Source organism: Vipera berus, assembly GCF_964194415.1.
Source record: "Vipera berus genome assembly, chromosome: 1".
Taxonomy (NCBI): Eukaryota; Metazoa; Chordata; class Lepidosauria; order Squamata; family Viperidae; genus Vipera; species Vipera berus.
Genome location: NC_138202.1, coordinates 132,909,191 through 132,926,348, shown reverse-complemented (window position 1 = coordinate 132,926,348; position 17,158 = coordinate 132,909,191). Strand labels below are relative to the sequence as shown.

Genomic DNA, 17,158 nt, shown 5'->3' with positions numbered 1-17,158 from the left:
ATGTGGCCGGCATGACTAGATGCCAAAGGCGCACGGAACGCTGTTACCTTCCCACCGTAGTGGTCCCTATTTTTCTACTTGCATTTTTACGTGCTTTCGAACTGCTAGGTGGGCAGAAGCTGGGACGAGTAACAGGCGCTCACTCTGTTACGCGGCACTCGGGATTCGACCCGCCAAACTGCCGACCTTCTGATCGACAAGCTCAGCGTCCTAACCGACTGAGCCACCGCGTCCCCTGGAGTAATTACTAGGTCTAAAATTCAGATTAGGGTACAACAGATGAATCCCACTGCTGCATCATTCTTTAGTACAAAGCTTTATAGTACATATATAAATATATGTGAAATATATGTATAATAGCTTGCCATACCTCCACATTCGGGAGAAGGGCGGTATAAAAATTAAATTATTATTATTATTATTATTATTATTATTTAGAAGAAATGTGTAAGTATTACATCACTGACTCAATGCAATAATGTTTAAATTTCTGTGCTTTCCCTTTGTAAATCATACTAAAGAAACATATTTGGTGGCAAATGTTGAATTAAGTTTGTGCCAACATATGTCATTAAATACATTTCATGTAGAAATGGGATATGACTTGATGGAAAGGTGGGAACTCAATGTCCTCTCTTACAGAATAATTTGGGAGGTTCAAAGGATGTGGAATGAGATAGCTAAGTCTATTAGGAAAAAAAAGATTTTGGTCATAGGATGGGAGTTGTCCAGTTAACTAAGCTGGGCAAACAATATATTTAAAGTTCCTTATCTTTCTCAAGCTATGACCTTCTACATCATGATTATCAAATAGCTGACATTTAAGTCTTTAATTTGTTTTGATTAATCTTTTATCTCTTTTTGTATTTTTGAAATTTTCCATCTGTGATTATACTTTAAAAAGTTTTGTTCCTTTCCGGTTTTACTCCTTTGCGCTTTTTTTATTATTACATTTCCTCATCCAACTTTTCCCCTCCTCCAAATTCGGTACTGCAAAACCCAGCTTCCCCCCCCCCCAGTGATATGTGGACTGTTTTGCTTTTCCTCCCCCTTTTGCAATTTCACAAAAAGAAACACAAAATCCGTGTAATAGCTACGCTATTCTCAAATCCATCTAGTAGCTGCATTTTATTCCAAATGCAATAAAGCCTGAATAGCTTTGTGGACAAACCTAGAGGCGTGAAATGTTATTTCGTAACTGGACTGGTGGTTCAGTTCTCTTTGCAGTATGATACTGATTGCGGTGGGCTAATGCTTCCTACCATGGGAATAGCAGGCCAGTTGGCAAATGCAGTGTTCTTTGCAACAAAATTGCAAGTGAATTTCTCTAATTTAAAAGAGCAGGCATTACACAAACTGTACAATCTAGTAGTGATGCGGAAACATTCAGTTCCTTAACTCTTGTCCCACATCCTCAGGTGTATGTGCTATTGACTCCATGCTTCCGCCATATTTACAACTCTAAGTGCTACTATCCCTCCTCCCTTGTGTGTGGGTCCAGTATTTTTTTAATACCCAGCAACAGCAGGAAGGTAAAGTGGTTTCAGAGGGTCTACAGACAGTGTAGGAAAGGTGCCACAAACCAGAGCATGTGGGTCATGATCAGATTTGCCTACAAGCTCTATTCAGCTTTATTGTAGTGGAAATCTATAGTATAATGCACAGATATTGTCATAGCTTAGTGATAGCAACAACAAATGTGTCTTCAAACCATACCCAGCTCTCAGGAGCCTTCCCTCTTTATAGCTTGATCTATCTCTTAGTTGGTTATTACTTTGCATGGAACATACTAGATGCCTCCTCTTGTCTTCTCAACACTTTAAATTTATATGCTGGTCATCTCACCATTCAAAGCAACTCAGTAATGGGATGTTTGCCTCTTTCTCCCTATCGATGATGTTTTCACTCTCTTTCCCCTTTACAAGTAACTACCAATGATATGGACTGAGAGTTGGGAAACTGTTGAATGAAATGACTTTTATACATTAAAAAATAAACAGGAGAAATGCAAAATGTGTTGCCTTTGGTAGCAGCCATACATTTTGTGCACTATTTAGTTAAGCCAATTAAAATAAACGAAGTAGTCTTAATTTGCTGATACCTGATACCAAATTCAGAACTGTGGATATACTGCATTCCATAACTCATAACATGTACAATCACATCCAGGGCTTTTTTTCTCATAGAACGCTCAGAACGGAGTTCCAGCACCTTTTTTGGATGGAACCTTGTAGGGTAGGCAAGGCGGGTTGTATGACGTGTGTGAGTTCCGGCACCTTTTTCTTTTACAAAAAAAGCACTGATCACATCTATTCTACTCCAGCCAAACATAAGTTGGATTAATGCATGCTATGTTGTAATGTGACTTGGTTGGGTTTGGTTTAGTGCAAACCTGGGCCTTGTGGTTTGTAAAGCCCGGCTGATGACGTAAGACAATATATATTGAACAGTAACTGGGTTGTTGCACAGAAATGAAAGTTTTGTGTACTGCATGACCCCAATCTCCACCAACTGATAGTAGCTCTTAGCTGTCTTTCCTGCCTTGCCTGAAGATGTACATGCTCTCTGACTGAACGATGTCCCATCTCCTAAGGGCTAACTTTGCTTTCTTTTAATGGAAGCCATAATTGCAACTCTATCCTTGCCAACCTAAAGTGAATATAGGATTACAGTCTGATAATTTTTGGGATGCTTTAGTTCTGTGCTCAGCCTAATTTTGTGCTTGTGAAAAGCAATCATAACAAGTGGAGGGCACATCCACAACATTGGCTGGACTAAGTTAAGATGCAGCAACATTGTGTTTCACTTTTACTCTACTGGGTTTGTATACAGAGATTGTTTTCCCTTTGAATTGCAAGCCATAGCTAGAGCTGAGATGCTCCTGGAGATATCTGCAAATAATTGCCTCTCTGGATGCAAATAATGCAGGACTATTTCCAAAGTGTCCCATTTCCCCAACTCTGACAGCAGCTGAGATGGCCATGAAGTACCTTCCCCTAAAATCCAGCTTTAGGGACTCTGGGCATCTAGCCACTGCCAGAATATTTTTTGGTGGGGGTGGAGAGGTTGCCTTTAAATGGGAAGACTTGGGAGATCCAGTCAGAATCAGCAAACAGTAACTTGGAAGGAACAAATAGTCAGTACTTCAGAAGGGTGGAGATTTCCTTTTGGGTAAACACATCATTCATCTGAGGGAGCGCATTCTTTTTCATCAATAGATAAGGAGGCTGAATTGCTATTCTCACGGCTCGGCTTTGTTAGATTGTTATAAGCCATTTTAGCTAAATTCTGCATACTTTCTTTTGCTTGGCTTGTCCTCTGGAATTCAGAATCAATACTGTAGTAATTGAATAATTTACTGGGTTGAAGACTGTACAGAAGGGAACAATAAGTGAAGCCTTCACTCTGCTCTCTTTCAAAATTCTGCCTCTTACAACAAATTAATTACCGTGCAGTATTTGTGTACAGAACTGGCAATCTTACATTCTTGTCAATGCCTGTTTTGTATTTAATGTGCCATGTTGTAATAATCGTTTTCTGCTTATAAGCACCCCAGAAACATCAGGTTGACGATGCAGAACAGGAAAAAGACTAAGATGTGTCTTGGTTTGATTGTGTTTTTATGTATCATCTTTTCCCTGGACATTTCTTCCAGACCATAAAGGTAGCACAGTACACTGATTTTTCAACTGATATTTGAAAAATTCATTCATTTGGAATTCAGAGGTGTTAAAATTATAATACTTCACTATGAAGCTTATTTCCAAATACATATGCTAATTAATATGAGCCATGGATCGTTAAGGTGTAGTTTTGGAATTTCTGTTTGAAATTCAGCAATGAGACAATGTACATAATTAAAGAATGCCAAATTGTTGATACCCCAACCTTTTTTAAAAACAACATGTTGCAGTATAAAACAAGGCATGGAATTTCAAACTCAAGGGGAGCTCATTCTCAAACTTCTTAAAATTTTGATGTTGATTATTTATAAATAAAACATTGTGCATGCTAACCACAACTGCTTTAAATTACATTGTGAATAACCCTCCCCTCTTTTTGATGAAATAAAGATGTTTTTAAAAGATGCTACCCTTAGTATTAATATCTCTTATATCCTTAGTACAGGAAATAATGTACACCAAGTAATTACAGAAAATATGAGATGATGATGATGATGAATATCGTAGGGCAAATCCTTCCTGTATTTTAAATTTGCTACTTTCCTACCACTCTTTGAAGGTTAATTCTAAGCTGGCTAATTCTAAGCTAGTTTTCCTCGAAAAGCAATCAGCATTCATTTTACTTTCTGTAGGCAAGTCTTACTGCACAGAAAAATATAGACACACATTAATACATAGAGATACCGTGTGTGTGTGTGTGTGTGTGTGTGTGTGTGTGTCTGTACAGTAGATAGATATATAGACGGAGGGAGGGAGAGAGAGAGATTGAATAAAAAAATCAAATAAATACAAATAATAAACATATTTGCAGGCACAGCCATCTGTTTTGCATTTTGAAAGAGTTTTTCACAGGTTTTTTTTCTTTTTCTTTACAGCACTTGCTTTACAGGCAAAATGTCCCTGAGTTGAAATAAAGGAAAAATATAGTTCCCCTGGACTTTTTTTTTTAAAGCTCAGAAAAATAATGAGATCATGAAAAGAAAAATGTTGTGTTTTTTTTTAAGTTGTTTCTGGATTTTTATGACTATGGGTGTTCTGCAATCTGAAACCAGCATTCCGAGTGCTGTGCCAGAGAGAGCGCCTTGTAACAAAGGCAGCAATGGACTTTCTTAGAAAAAGTCGGTGGTGGGCTGTGAGGCATTCTTTCCTCTGCAAAGTATCCAATGAACTGCTAGGGCTAGTTTGTAAAGAAATGAAGTAAAACAGCCAAAATGGATAGAGCTGCCCAAGGCATCATAAGAGAAAATCAGTACTTTAAAAGTCAAGCAGGAAAATGTGCGTATAGATAATATTTGCAATGGGAGGGAGATGAGTGAAGAGTGACATCATCAAAGAACGGTTGCTGACTACTTCTGGTGATGGGCCAACTAGGCTGGCAAGAAAAGCCCTTAAAAGTAACTTCCCTTGCTAGCAAATACTTTTATCTGAAATTACTGGTAAGAATATCCTTATCCAGTGGTGGGATTCAAATATGTGAACAACCGGTTCTCTGTGTGGATCCCACTTCCTGAAGTCCATTCTGGGCCTGAGCAACAAAAAATTAGCTACTGGTTCTGCCGAAGAGGTGTGAGCTGGCTGGCTGAATCCTACCACTGTCCTTATCCCAGGTGGAAATAGAACAATTAAAATAGCCAAGATATTCCCCCCAGTCCAAGAACTAAATAGATTATGATGCATATTTTTATTGTGAGTTACTTAAATTAGTTCTAAGGTGTGCTGTGTAGAAAATTTGCTGTTTGTCTTCTGGGATATAGCATAAGCTCATGAGTACTGGATCCTAATTATTTTTATATTGTACACATTCTCCAGATCAATTTCTCTGTCGCTCTCGCTCTTTCTCTCTCTGTCTCTCTCTGTCTCTCTCTCTCTCTCTCTCTCTCTCTCTCACACACACACACACACACACACACACACACACACAAAAGAGGTAAAATAAAATAAAAAGTTATAACATAGAAGTATAGATAATGCATTATTAATTTAAGGTCTCAAAAAGATTTGAAAACAGTAACAATAATAATAAAAACCTTTTGCCTGACCTAAAAGGATAACAAAATACTCCATTATGGAGACGTGGGCATCATGCATAGGTATACTTCTATACAACATTATCTTGCATATTACATAGCTGATTTGTAAAGAATTGAAATTATACTGCTGAATAGCACAAACGAAGTCCATTACGATGAATACTGCATGCCAGCTTTAGTTGAAATCCCCCTCATCCTAGCATCTGAAAACGTTTAAAGTCTGAGTAAGGTATTTCTCCTTCATTCTCTGGAATTTTGATTTAAGCTCCTATTTTTACAATCTTTTTGTTTGTTTGTTTCAACATCTCCCCACCCCACCGCCCCCATTATAAGAACAGCTTGGCCGATGGTGATAAACCTTTCAGAATATTTTCAGTGCTGTGTTATTAGGTTTCGCACTACAGCCTCAGTTCCAAGACTTGCAAACTGTTAACTTTTGAACTGGCTTTACCTTGAATTTGATCCAAAACTTGAATAATCTATGATGAAGTCCAGCTTTCTCAGAACTTGCCATGGTGGATATCTTTGCTGCAGTTACATAACAGCTCACCCCATATAACCACTGCTCACTGACTGGAATTTTACCTTTTGAATAATTTTCCAGGTTCTCAAATTAGTAGGCAGAAACGTCATATTTTTTTTACAAAGTTTGGAAATCTGACCTATTTTGCAAAATGCTAAAACATTTCTAAAATTTTAAAACATAACATTTTTCTTTTCTCACATACAGGCTTTTAAACATGTTCAAAAACAAACCTCTCCAGTAATTTAGATTTAGAGAGCAAATAGGAAGTTTCCTCTATTTACTTAAGAAAACTAGTGGGGATTATGGATGTTTGTTTCTCTTCACTTGAGTTCTTTGTAATGACACCCGCCATGCGCTTGATCTGGGATGTGGTGACATTTGTGGGATAAAATCTGGCTACTCAGCATTCCTTTGCTTGATTTTTTTAATGGGTGGGGCACAACCCTAATAATTTTACCAAGGGAGCTAAAAATAAAGTTTTACTGTGATGGCCTTCTTCAAACTTCATAAGTGAATAATAGCCACCATGCCCCAGGTTCCATGGCCCAGTAATCATTATTCAAGACAATAGGAACAATTTTCTTTTTTTGCAGTGTCTAACAATGGAGATAGAGATGACCATTGTGGTTCCCTTGACCTCTACCAGATGTCAACAGGCCCAGACAACTCAGGCCAACTTTACTTGGATAGGAAAGTGATGGTATCGCCCAAATATCTTTGCAATTAAAGGAACTTTCCCTGGGGCGATAAAGATTGGAAATTCTAATTCAGCGGTATCTGAATTCCAGAATCTCTAGTTCCCTTTTCAAAATATATACTTTTTATGCTATGTTTAGTTTAAAATGTTGTGAATAAATATCTCTGGTGTAGTACGTGTGGGTTTCTTTTTAACTGTTTCATCTAATCGCAGAGCTGAAAAAGATCTCAGCGTCATTTGGTCCAATCCTCTGCTCAGTGCAGAATCTGCTAAAGCATAGAGGCTCTCCAGTGAATATACCATTTCATGAGACAATCTGCTCTTCTGATTGATAGCTCTTGTCATTTGGAAATTCCTCCTAATATTTAACTTGACTCTATTTCCCTGCAGTTTCAACAGAAAACTGTTGAACATACTTTCCAGAGCAACAGAGAACAAGTCCACTCTCCTCTCTATATGACAGTCTTTTAGATATTTGAGGACTATTAATAATTACTGTATCAGTCTCTTCTGCAAGCTAAACATTGATTGATTATGTATTATCAAGTTATTTTCAACTCCTAGTGACCAAATAGATAGATTTTTTCCCCCACAAAAGCTAAACATACCAATTTCTTTCATTGTTCCCCAAAACACCCTGACTTCTGGTCTTCTCACCATCTTGGTGTTCCTCCTCTGAACTCATTCCAGTTTATTGGTGTCCTTTTTAGACTACAGAACTGATGTAATATTCCCGATAAAGGCAAAATTGAATGGAACAATAATTTAGGTGGTGTGGACTCTGTGGCCTTGCTTAAAGTAAAGGTAAAGGTTCCCCCGCACATGCGTACTAGTCGTTTCCGACTCTAGGGGCCGGTGCTCATCTCCGTTTCAAAGCCGAAGAGCCAGTGCTTGTCTGAGGACGTCTCCGTGGTCATGTGGCCGGCATGACTAGACGCCAAAGGGACAGGGAACGCTGTTACCTTCCCACCATAGTGGTCCCTATTTTTCTACTTGCATTTTTACGTGCTTTCAAACTGCTAGGTTGGCAGAAGCTGGGACGAGTAACAGGTGCTCACTCTGTTACGCGGCACTCAGGATTCAACCCGCCAAACTGCCGACCTTCTGATCGACAAGCTCAGCGTCCTAACCCACTGAGCCACCACGTCCCTCCATGTTATATATAGGTAGTCCTTAACCTGAGACCACAAGTGGGACTAGATTTCCATTGCTAAGCAAGGTGGTTGGTTAAGTGGCTGTTGCCAAATTTTACAACCTTTTTGCCATGATAGTTAAGTAAATCACTGCAGTTGTTAAGTGAAACACATGGCCATTAAGAGACTCAAGCTTCCCCGTTGACTTTGCTTTTTGGAAGTGGCTGGGAAAGTCACAAATGATGATCATGTGACCTCAGGACACCTCAGCCATTCTAAATACATGGGGGTTGCTAAGCACCCAACGTTTGGTCATGTGATGATGGAGATGCTGCGACGGTCACAAGTGTGGGGACCAGTCATAAGTCACCTTTTTCATGCTGTTGTAACTTCAAACCATCAGTAAATGAGTGATTGTAATTTGAGGACTATCTGTAATGGACAGAAAAGGTTATCTTTCAGTGAACTTTAATCACTTTTTTCAATCTTCAAAGTGCAGAATTGTTGTTCTGTTAATTTCCAAACTACTGGTGTATAACAATACTTTCCTGTTGAACATGCTTTTAGGAGAATTACAAAATTACAACAGCTTGTGATACTAATATTGAGCTCTTCCCTCTCTTTCATACCCACAGAATATGGCTTCATTGGCTATTCAGAGGAGCTTCTGTTGAACAACACACTGCCAGATTACAGCTCAGGGGAATCTTTCTTCACTGTGTTTGGTGTCTTCTTCCCAGCTGCCACAGGTACCATGAAATTTGATGGGACCTTTAGAGCAGGGCTTTTCAACATTGGCACCTGGCAGGTGGTACGTGGCCCTGCCCAGACCAGCCAAGTGTAGCAGGGAAGGGAATGAGCCAAAGTGGCGCAGCACAGGACTTGCTGTGAGAGAGTCCTCAGGAGCTGCAGGGCTGCTGGGGCGAGGCAAAGACCCCAGGATTGGCACTTCCAGCTCACTCAAAAGAGAAAGGTGGTGGTGGGGGGTGCGGGAACAGGAGAGGCTATAAAAGGAGGCAGTTTGGGCAGGAGAGGGAGAGAGAAAAAAAGATGCAGCCTTGGGAAGAGGACTCAGCTGGAGCTGCACTGAAGGGAAAAGAAGGAGAGGGGAGAGAGAGGAGAGGAGATCAAACAGGCTGGCCGGGAGCTGATTGACAACTTCTGTGGCAGCCATCCGTGCCAGGCGCGCAGATAGGTGGCAGCGACAAACAGGCAAGAAATGCAGGCAAGAAACGTAGCAGGGGAGGCAAACACAGCAGGGGAGGGGTAGCCCTCCATGAGGAATGAAGAAAGGCAGCATCAGCTGGAGGTGAGGCATGGAGGGAGGGAGGGAGGAAGGAAGGAAGGAGATGGCAATGAGAAAGAGGGAGGTAGAGAGAGGGAGGGAGGGAAATGGAAAGGAAGGAAGTTTTGGAAGAAAAAGGCGAGGGCTTGCTTTCCAGCTGGGAGGCTATACCTTTAAGAGAAAAGAAAAAAAATGAAGCACTGCCATTTGAAGTAGGCAAGAGGAAGCCGGCTGCTCCAGCTGCGCGAGAGGAGATATTTATTGGCAGAAGTGGAGTTCTGTTTCAGCAGTTCCCTTCTGGATCAGCTGACCAACAAACCGAGAAAGTGGAAGGATTCTTATGTGATTTTTTGACTTTGAAGTTCTGGGATTTGTGCAACGTGGGCTTTGTATTCTCAAGGAGTGGCAATTTCTATTGTGGCTGATGGCTGATGTCCTGTGTTGGATTTGGGGTTCTAATTCTATTGTTCTGCTATTGTTAGCTGTACGTTTTGCTGCAACAGATTTTGAAGTATTTTTGTCCTGAATGGTTTTTGCCTGTAGCATTCCTTTACTTATAAATGGAGCCATTTGGGGAGGTTGCCTTAGCCGGCAGCCAGTAATTGCTACATTTGTTTGTTGTTGGTTTTTTCTTAAGTGCTGGCTGCCAGCTGCTTAATTTTCCTTTCTAGCCAATAGCTAATTCTTAAAGGGGAATGCTCCTTTTTAAGTTAGTTCCCTCAGCGGCTTGTCTTTTCTGTCTCTGGAGGCTTTTCCTTGCTTGATAAATATATGGAAGAGGGAAAATATGGGGGGTGGGGCAAATTCTTCCTTCAGAAGGAACGAGATGGGAATGAGAAAGAGGGAGGCAGGGTAGGAGGGAGGGAGGGAAACAAAAAGAGAGGGAGGGAGATTGGAATGAAAGGGAGGGAGTGTCTGAAGGAAGTCCCGCCTTAGCATTTGGCCACCAGCAGCCCTGCCATTGATTTTGCTTGTCAAAAAGTTGCAAAAGGAGATCACATGACCCTGGGACACTGTGACCATCATAAAGATGAATAAGTTGCCAAGCATCCAAATATAAATCACATGACCCTGGGGATGCTGCAACGGACATAAGTGTGAAAAATGGTCATAAGTCACTTCAGTGCCATAGTAACTTTGAACAGTCACTAAGCAAATTGTTGTAAGTCAAGGACTACCTGTACTTTATCACTTTTTTCTTTTCCTTTTTTTTTCCTGGTCATCAAGTTTTTGACACCCTGCTAGGTGATACTTGAAAATTGCCGTATCCTAAAAGTGGTACAATCGGTGAAAAGATTTAAAAGCTCTGCTTTAGAGTGTGCATGGCAAATTTGGAAAAAAAACAGAATACAGTCATCTAGTTTAATGTTCCCTTTCCTATAATAAATGAATATATTTAGGAAATTCTCAAAGGTGCTAAGGACAATAACTGTTTTTGTACAATACGTACCTGCTCCAGGAACAGAAAGTTCTGGAGAAAGCTGGAACGTTCTGCCCTTCTTCTGGACTCAGCAGTCCAACCATTCCGGAGGTGGTCCAGGATCTAAGAAAGAATAAGTAATTGGTTAAACCCACAATATTCTTTTCTACTTTCTGAGGCTGGAATAATTGAAACTCTTCCAACAAACTCTAACCAGATAATCCACCACAACCTATAGCAGTGATGGCGAACCTTTTAGAGACTGAGTGCTCAAAAACCGGCCCGTCCCCCAGCCTGCCCCCTGCTCTGCCCCCTACTCCAACCCCTGCTCCACCCACCCACAGGGCCACTCACCACAGATCGCCCAGGCGGCCTTGCAGCACCATGGTGGCCATGCCCTCCGCCCACACCCCACAACATCATCTGCATGTGATGGGGCGCAAGGGCTGAGTCTTGCCCCTGCTGCCCGGATGCCATGTGTTTGGTTGCACTGCTCCGTGTGGGCTGTGCCTGGGGGAGACTCTCCTCCAGGCAGGCTGCTGGTGGGGTTGCAGGGGGAGGCAGGGCTGGGGCAATGGTGCATGTGCCCACCGAGAGGGCTCCTAATACCACCTCTGGCACACATGCCATAGGTTCGCCACCACTGACCTGTAGTGATTCTGTAATAACATCCCACCACATTTATTCAATAGGTGTATACTCAATGTGTACTCTAATAGATATTTGGTTATACTTTCCTCAAGATTTACTACACCTCTACTGTAGCCATTTGATTCAGTCCCCAGTTTCATCAGCAAATAGTGGACATTTTAGGCTTCCCATAACCACAGAGGGCTCTTGGGAATCCTAGAATTAGTGCTCTTTCTACTTGCTGTATGATAAATCAATCAATCAATCAGTCAATCAACCAATACTTCTGCTGACTGCCGGCTGCCAGCAGTTTGGCAGTTCGAGCCTCACCGGCTGAAGGTTGACTCACCCTTCCATCCTTCCGAGCTAAAATGGGGACCTAGATTGTTAGGGGCAATATGCTGACTCTGTAAACCGCTTAGAGAGGATTGTAAAGCACTGTGAAGTGGTATATAAGTCTAAGTGCAATTGCTATTAAGCCTGGAAAATCTCCCGGAGCATTCAAGAATGCTTTAGATGCTGTAAGTCTCAAACTGATTCCTTCATCCTTGCAGGAGAGATCAGGCCTGGCTCTCTCTCATCAGGAAATAGGATTGTATACCTTCTCTAACTAGTGAAGCCAGACTAACAAGAGATGGGGAATGTAATCCTCCCAACTTTTTATCAGCTGATGCATGAAAGGCCAATGTATGTTAACCCTCCCAACCATCCTTGAATGGTATCAGCCAAGTCGTTAGCAAGATTCACATAGTACACTAAACATTACTTTATGTAACTGTGATTTATTAAACAAATCCTATGTTGGATTTGCCAAATATGCTAGGTTAAAACCAACCAGGCCATAATAATACCCGGATGCAACACCTAAACCCACTCCCTCTTTTCTACAAGAAATTGGCTTACAAACTTTTAGAGGGTTGCCTTGCTTTGGTACTTCTTAAAACAACGCACCTTTTATAGCTGCTTCATGGAACAGCACAGCTCCCTGCTTCTGAAAAGGGTGAAATGAAAGTGCTATGTGGCTTTGTCTCATATAATTCCAAGGGCCTTCTCCAGAATAGCCAATAGCCAGAAGAGAATTTCAGTGTGAAAAAGTGTAAGAAAATTCTAAATCATGTGTGCAGAAACTGCTGACTATTCAGAGGAGGCCTCTCACCATGATGCAGAATGCTTCAGACACAGGCCTAGTGCCATTAAAGCAGGCTCGCTTTATAGATTTACTCTGGGAAAATATTCTGCATTGAAACACATGAATGTCCAGTTTCCTAAGCATGAATTCCCATTCTGAACTACACTGAAAAATGGCAGTGGAAGATTTCCTTTTCAACCCCCCTGATTTGTGTGTTTAGTACCCATAGGTTTCTGTTCTTTCCCCCCCCCCCTTGTTTTTCAATATCAGCATGAATTAGTCAGTGATCTGGAGACTGAGTGCCAGACTAGAAACTCTCTTCATACTACTAACCACAATGACAAAAAAAATGTCAACATTTCCAAAATAAATTGTGGGTTAGGATGCTGAGCTTGTTGATCAGAAGGTTGGCAGTTTGGCGGGTCGAATCCCGAGTGCCGCGTAACAGAGTGAGCGCCTGTTACTCGTCCCAGCTTCTGCCAACCTAGCAGTTCGAAAGCACGTAAAAATGCAAGTAGAAAAATAGGGACCACTCCGGTGGGAAGGTAACAGCGTTCCGTGCGCCTTTGGCGTCTAGTCATGCCGGCCACATGACCACGGAGACGTCCTCGGACAAGCGCTGGCTCTTCGGCTTTGAAACGGAGATGAGCACCGGCCCCTAGAGTCGGAAACGACTAGCACGCATGTGCGGGGGAACCTTTACCTTTTATTACTCACCAGATTGAACATCTCCTATTACTTGTGACTTATAAACAAGTTGTTTACAGAAATAGATTATACGTGTGCATAATTTCAATGAAATATGGTCATCCTTTATTGAAATAGTTGTGTGAAACTTTATATACCATAGATTCATAACACCCTGTATGATCTGTGCATTTTACAGCCCACAGGCTACGTCCAGCCCTTTGGATGCCCCATTCAGTCCATGACTGCAGCGGGGTGGGGGAGACGGCTGCGGTGGCCCTCTCTAACAGCCCAAGTTTCTCATGTGGCCCCCGAGGAAGATTAATTGCCCACCCCTGCTGTACAATGTTGATGTGTTGTGCCTACTTTTTAATTCTGTTGATTTCAAGTTTTTACCAAGCATCTATCATTATATTTAAAAACACAAGGACATGCCTCGCTTATAGAGGTTCTATAAAATAGGTTCTGATTTATCCTCTTGCCTTAATTTATCTCTAGAATCCTTTTTTTCCCCTAGCTGCTTTTCAGATAAGAGTCATGGCTTTCTTGCACCATTGAGTGGAAAATATTTCAGACATGTGGCCTTGTGAGTTTTTCTTACAGGGCTATCTTTAAAAAGAAAACTGAGTGGAAAACAAAATACTTTGCTTAGCCCCAGGGCATATTGCAATGCATTTTAGTAGATAATCAAGATAGGTGTTTCTGGGGTAGTTAAAGTCAGAAGAAATTGAAACTGGTTAGAGGCGTTAGAAGTGTCAGTTTGGTGTGGTGGTTAAGCACCAGGCTATAAACTGGGAGACTGTGAGTTCTAGCTTTGCCTTTGGCACAAATCCAGCTGAGTGACTTTGGCCCAGGAAGAAGGGAGACAAGTCAAGGACAAACCACTCTGAAAACTGCAGGAACTTGTTCAGGCAGTCGCCAAGAGTAAATACTGACTCAAAGGTACAATAATAATAATAATTAGAAGGGAATATGCAGTGGCCAAAAGGAGGGTAAAGAGAGAGCAAATGTTTTGATTTCTGCATCCACCAGATAACTGGTAGTCAACAAATGATTCCATTTTTTTAAAGGTCTATAATGAATGTAAAAAGGTGCAAGGAATGAAAGTCATTCCATGTTCATACGCACAGGTAGAAAACTAAAAAAAAGTACAACTGCATTGGTATTATTTTTAGCACCTTCTTCTGCTAACACAGTTCTATAAATCTGTGCTTTATCACATGCTTGCTGCTCAGCAAAAGCTTTTTTGGGTGGGTGATTCTGTTCCTATAGTTTGTTGTCTGCTTCTTTGTCTCTTTTCATTTTAGAAAAAAATAAACATAGATTTGCTCTTATGCTCGGGGAGGGAGAACGCAGCTTGAGTAATGTATGCAAGAGAGCCATTCTCTATAAAAATGGTGAGAATTTAACTAATTTGGTGGTGTCACAGAAGCCATTTGATCTCTGGCTGCACAGGCCAAGCGCTCTCTAGCCCTCATTGCACTGTAGCAGAATTCAAGGTGATGATTCGGTCTCATTGATGCTAATCCATAGTATTGAGCTAAGTCACTCCTTGCTCCAATTTCCTTGAAGGGAAACAGTTGCACTAATATGAATTGAAGCATTTGTGTTATTTTTTCCCCCCTGAATGCCTCTGTTCTTTGTATGTATGTCTGTTTGCCATGTGCCCCAGTGAGACAAGGATAATGATTTAATGTTATTATATACTTATATAAGCAAGACCGTCACACAAAACAGCTCATTTCTTAAAAATTGATACTTGGTACTTAAAGCATTTCAGAGGAAGTCTCTAGCTTTCTTCCCAAATATTTTGTCATGTGATAGTTAAATGACTTTTTATTATCCAAATAATAAAACTGTTAAATGAGTTGAATGCAAACTTGTAGGCCTGGGATATGTTGATTTTGCAGTTAGATCAGTAAGAATTATAGGTGATTTTAAAACACTGTTAAGCTGTTTTGGATGTATACAAATATTTACCATAAACTTACTTTGTGAACTGGAATATATTCCTCTGTCTGATGATTTTTGACTGAAGTGTTTTACTTGCCCAGCAATTCTAAGCTTGATTACTCAGAAATAAGGCCCACAGAATTAAGTGATCTGTACAAATATGATTAGTACTGTGAAAGCTTATGTATTAATAAAAAGACCCATAAACTTATAGTTTATACTCATTATTCTTATGGAGGTCTTAGCCGCTTTAACAGAGCATGAATGTAGAAAGCATCAAACTATAAGTTGTCAAACACTTGTGGATTATCTCCTGGTTAGAACTAGAGTGAATTAGAACAAAGCAAAAGCACTATTTGGGCAAAGACACATCTAACTGATTGATGGCTTTTAAATAGATGGTGGATATTGATCCTATTAATTGACTTTGGGCTGCAAATATGGTTCAATAGTCTTTTACTGAAAGATAAAATTGTATTAGAGTTGTCGGATAATTATTTCCATTTCCTATTAAATGTGTGAGTGTGACTTTGCAAATACAGGTAGTCCTTGACTTACAACAGTTCATTTAGTGACCGTTCGAAGTTACAACGGCACAGAAATAGTGACTTATGACCATTTTTCACACAACCATTATAGCATCCCTATGGTCACCTGATAAGATGCTTAGCAACTGACTTATATTTATGACAGTTGTCGTGTGCTGGAGTCAGGTGACCACATTTTCTGACCTTCTGACAAGCAAAGTCAGTGGGGAAGCCAGATTCACTTAACAACTGGGTGATTAACTTAACAACTGCAGCGATTCTATTAACAACTGTGGCAAAAAAAGGTTGAAAATAAGGCAAAATTCACTTAACAACTGTCTTACTTAGCAACATAACTTTTGGGCTCAATTGTAGTCGTAAGCTGAGGACAATTTAATACTTTTTAATTTAATTTGCTTATTTGTATAAAGAGCCACCTTTTCCAAAAAGTAAGGAGTAAATTAATATAAGTCTGAAGGCTTATTGTTTTTTTTTTTAAAAACAGGGAACAAATGTTTCCTGTGAAAGTGTCAGAATCTGTCATGTATATGGAGATAACCACTCATGTAATGGGGAGCCTAGTTGAAAGGTCTGCCGAGTTCAGTGTTAGCTGGCATTTGGAAAGGGACTGTTTTCAAGTGATAGTTTTCAGATAAGCTGTTTTTGTCTAAATCTGTGCCTTTCTTCTAGTACATTGTCCAATTTAGAACAAAGAATCTCTTTGTGGGTATGTGGTTAGCATCCTGTTGCCAGTGGAGACCCAGTTGCTTAATCACGAAGCTGTATACATGGCACCGATATCAGTATGTGCACCAGGGTTGGGTTTTTGTTTTGTTTTTGTTTTTTTTAAAAAAAGGTCATCTTCTTACAGCCCTCTAACACTGTTGTGTTTGTTTTTTATGTGTGCTCAAATTGCAGGAGTGATGGCTGGGTTTAATATGAGTGGGGATCTCAGGAAACCCGCAACGGATATCCCTATAGGATCTCTATCTGCCATTGGCATTTCGTAAGTTCTTATAAATAATAAAAAAAATTGAAGCATTTGTTTTCTGCTCAAACTAACTTTCTGCTCATCACTGTTCTGCAGTCAGTCCATTTTCCATTATAATAACCTTTCCTTTTTCCCTTCTCTTCTGTATCAAAGTTGGCAGGGATTCAGCTGTTTACCCCTGATCACTTTCTGCCCTGGACATATTACAAAGAGATAAATTAGTTAATATCCTCCCATCTTTTTCACTTTTCCAAATTTAGGGAACATATACCTTTTCAGAATAAATTTAAGACTGATAGATAAAAATAACAAATAAATAATTAGCTGTCTTTCCTAGTACATGAGTGACATGTAAGGTGTGGGCTGTCTTTTCTTATGCTCCCTACAAATCCCTAGATGCACTTTATAGCACACAGATTTTTAGGAAGGATTCTTAACTAAAGCAGGCCCACTACCTTAATAATTAT

The 17,158-nt window shown here is 40.4% G+C and overlaps 1 protein-coding gene across 1 annotated transcript in view; it reads left to right on the top strand.

The window, feature by feature from the left end:
• SLC12A8 (solute carrier family 12 member 8) overlaps positions 1-17,158 on the top strand; it is an 86,296-nt gene that overhangs the window by 34,152 nt on the left and 34,986 nt on the right. Inside the window, exons 6-7 of the mRNA XM_081327940.1 lie at positions 8,705-8,818; positions 16,619-16,706. Of these exons, the coding sequence (XP_081184066.1) occupies positions 8,705-8,818; positions 16,619-16,706 (202 nt within the window). The remainder of the gene's footprint in view (positions 1-8,704; positions 8,819-16,618; positions 16,707-17,158) is intronic.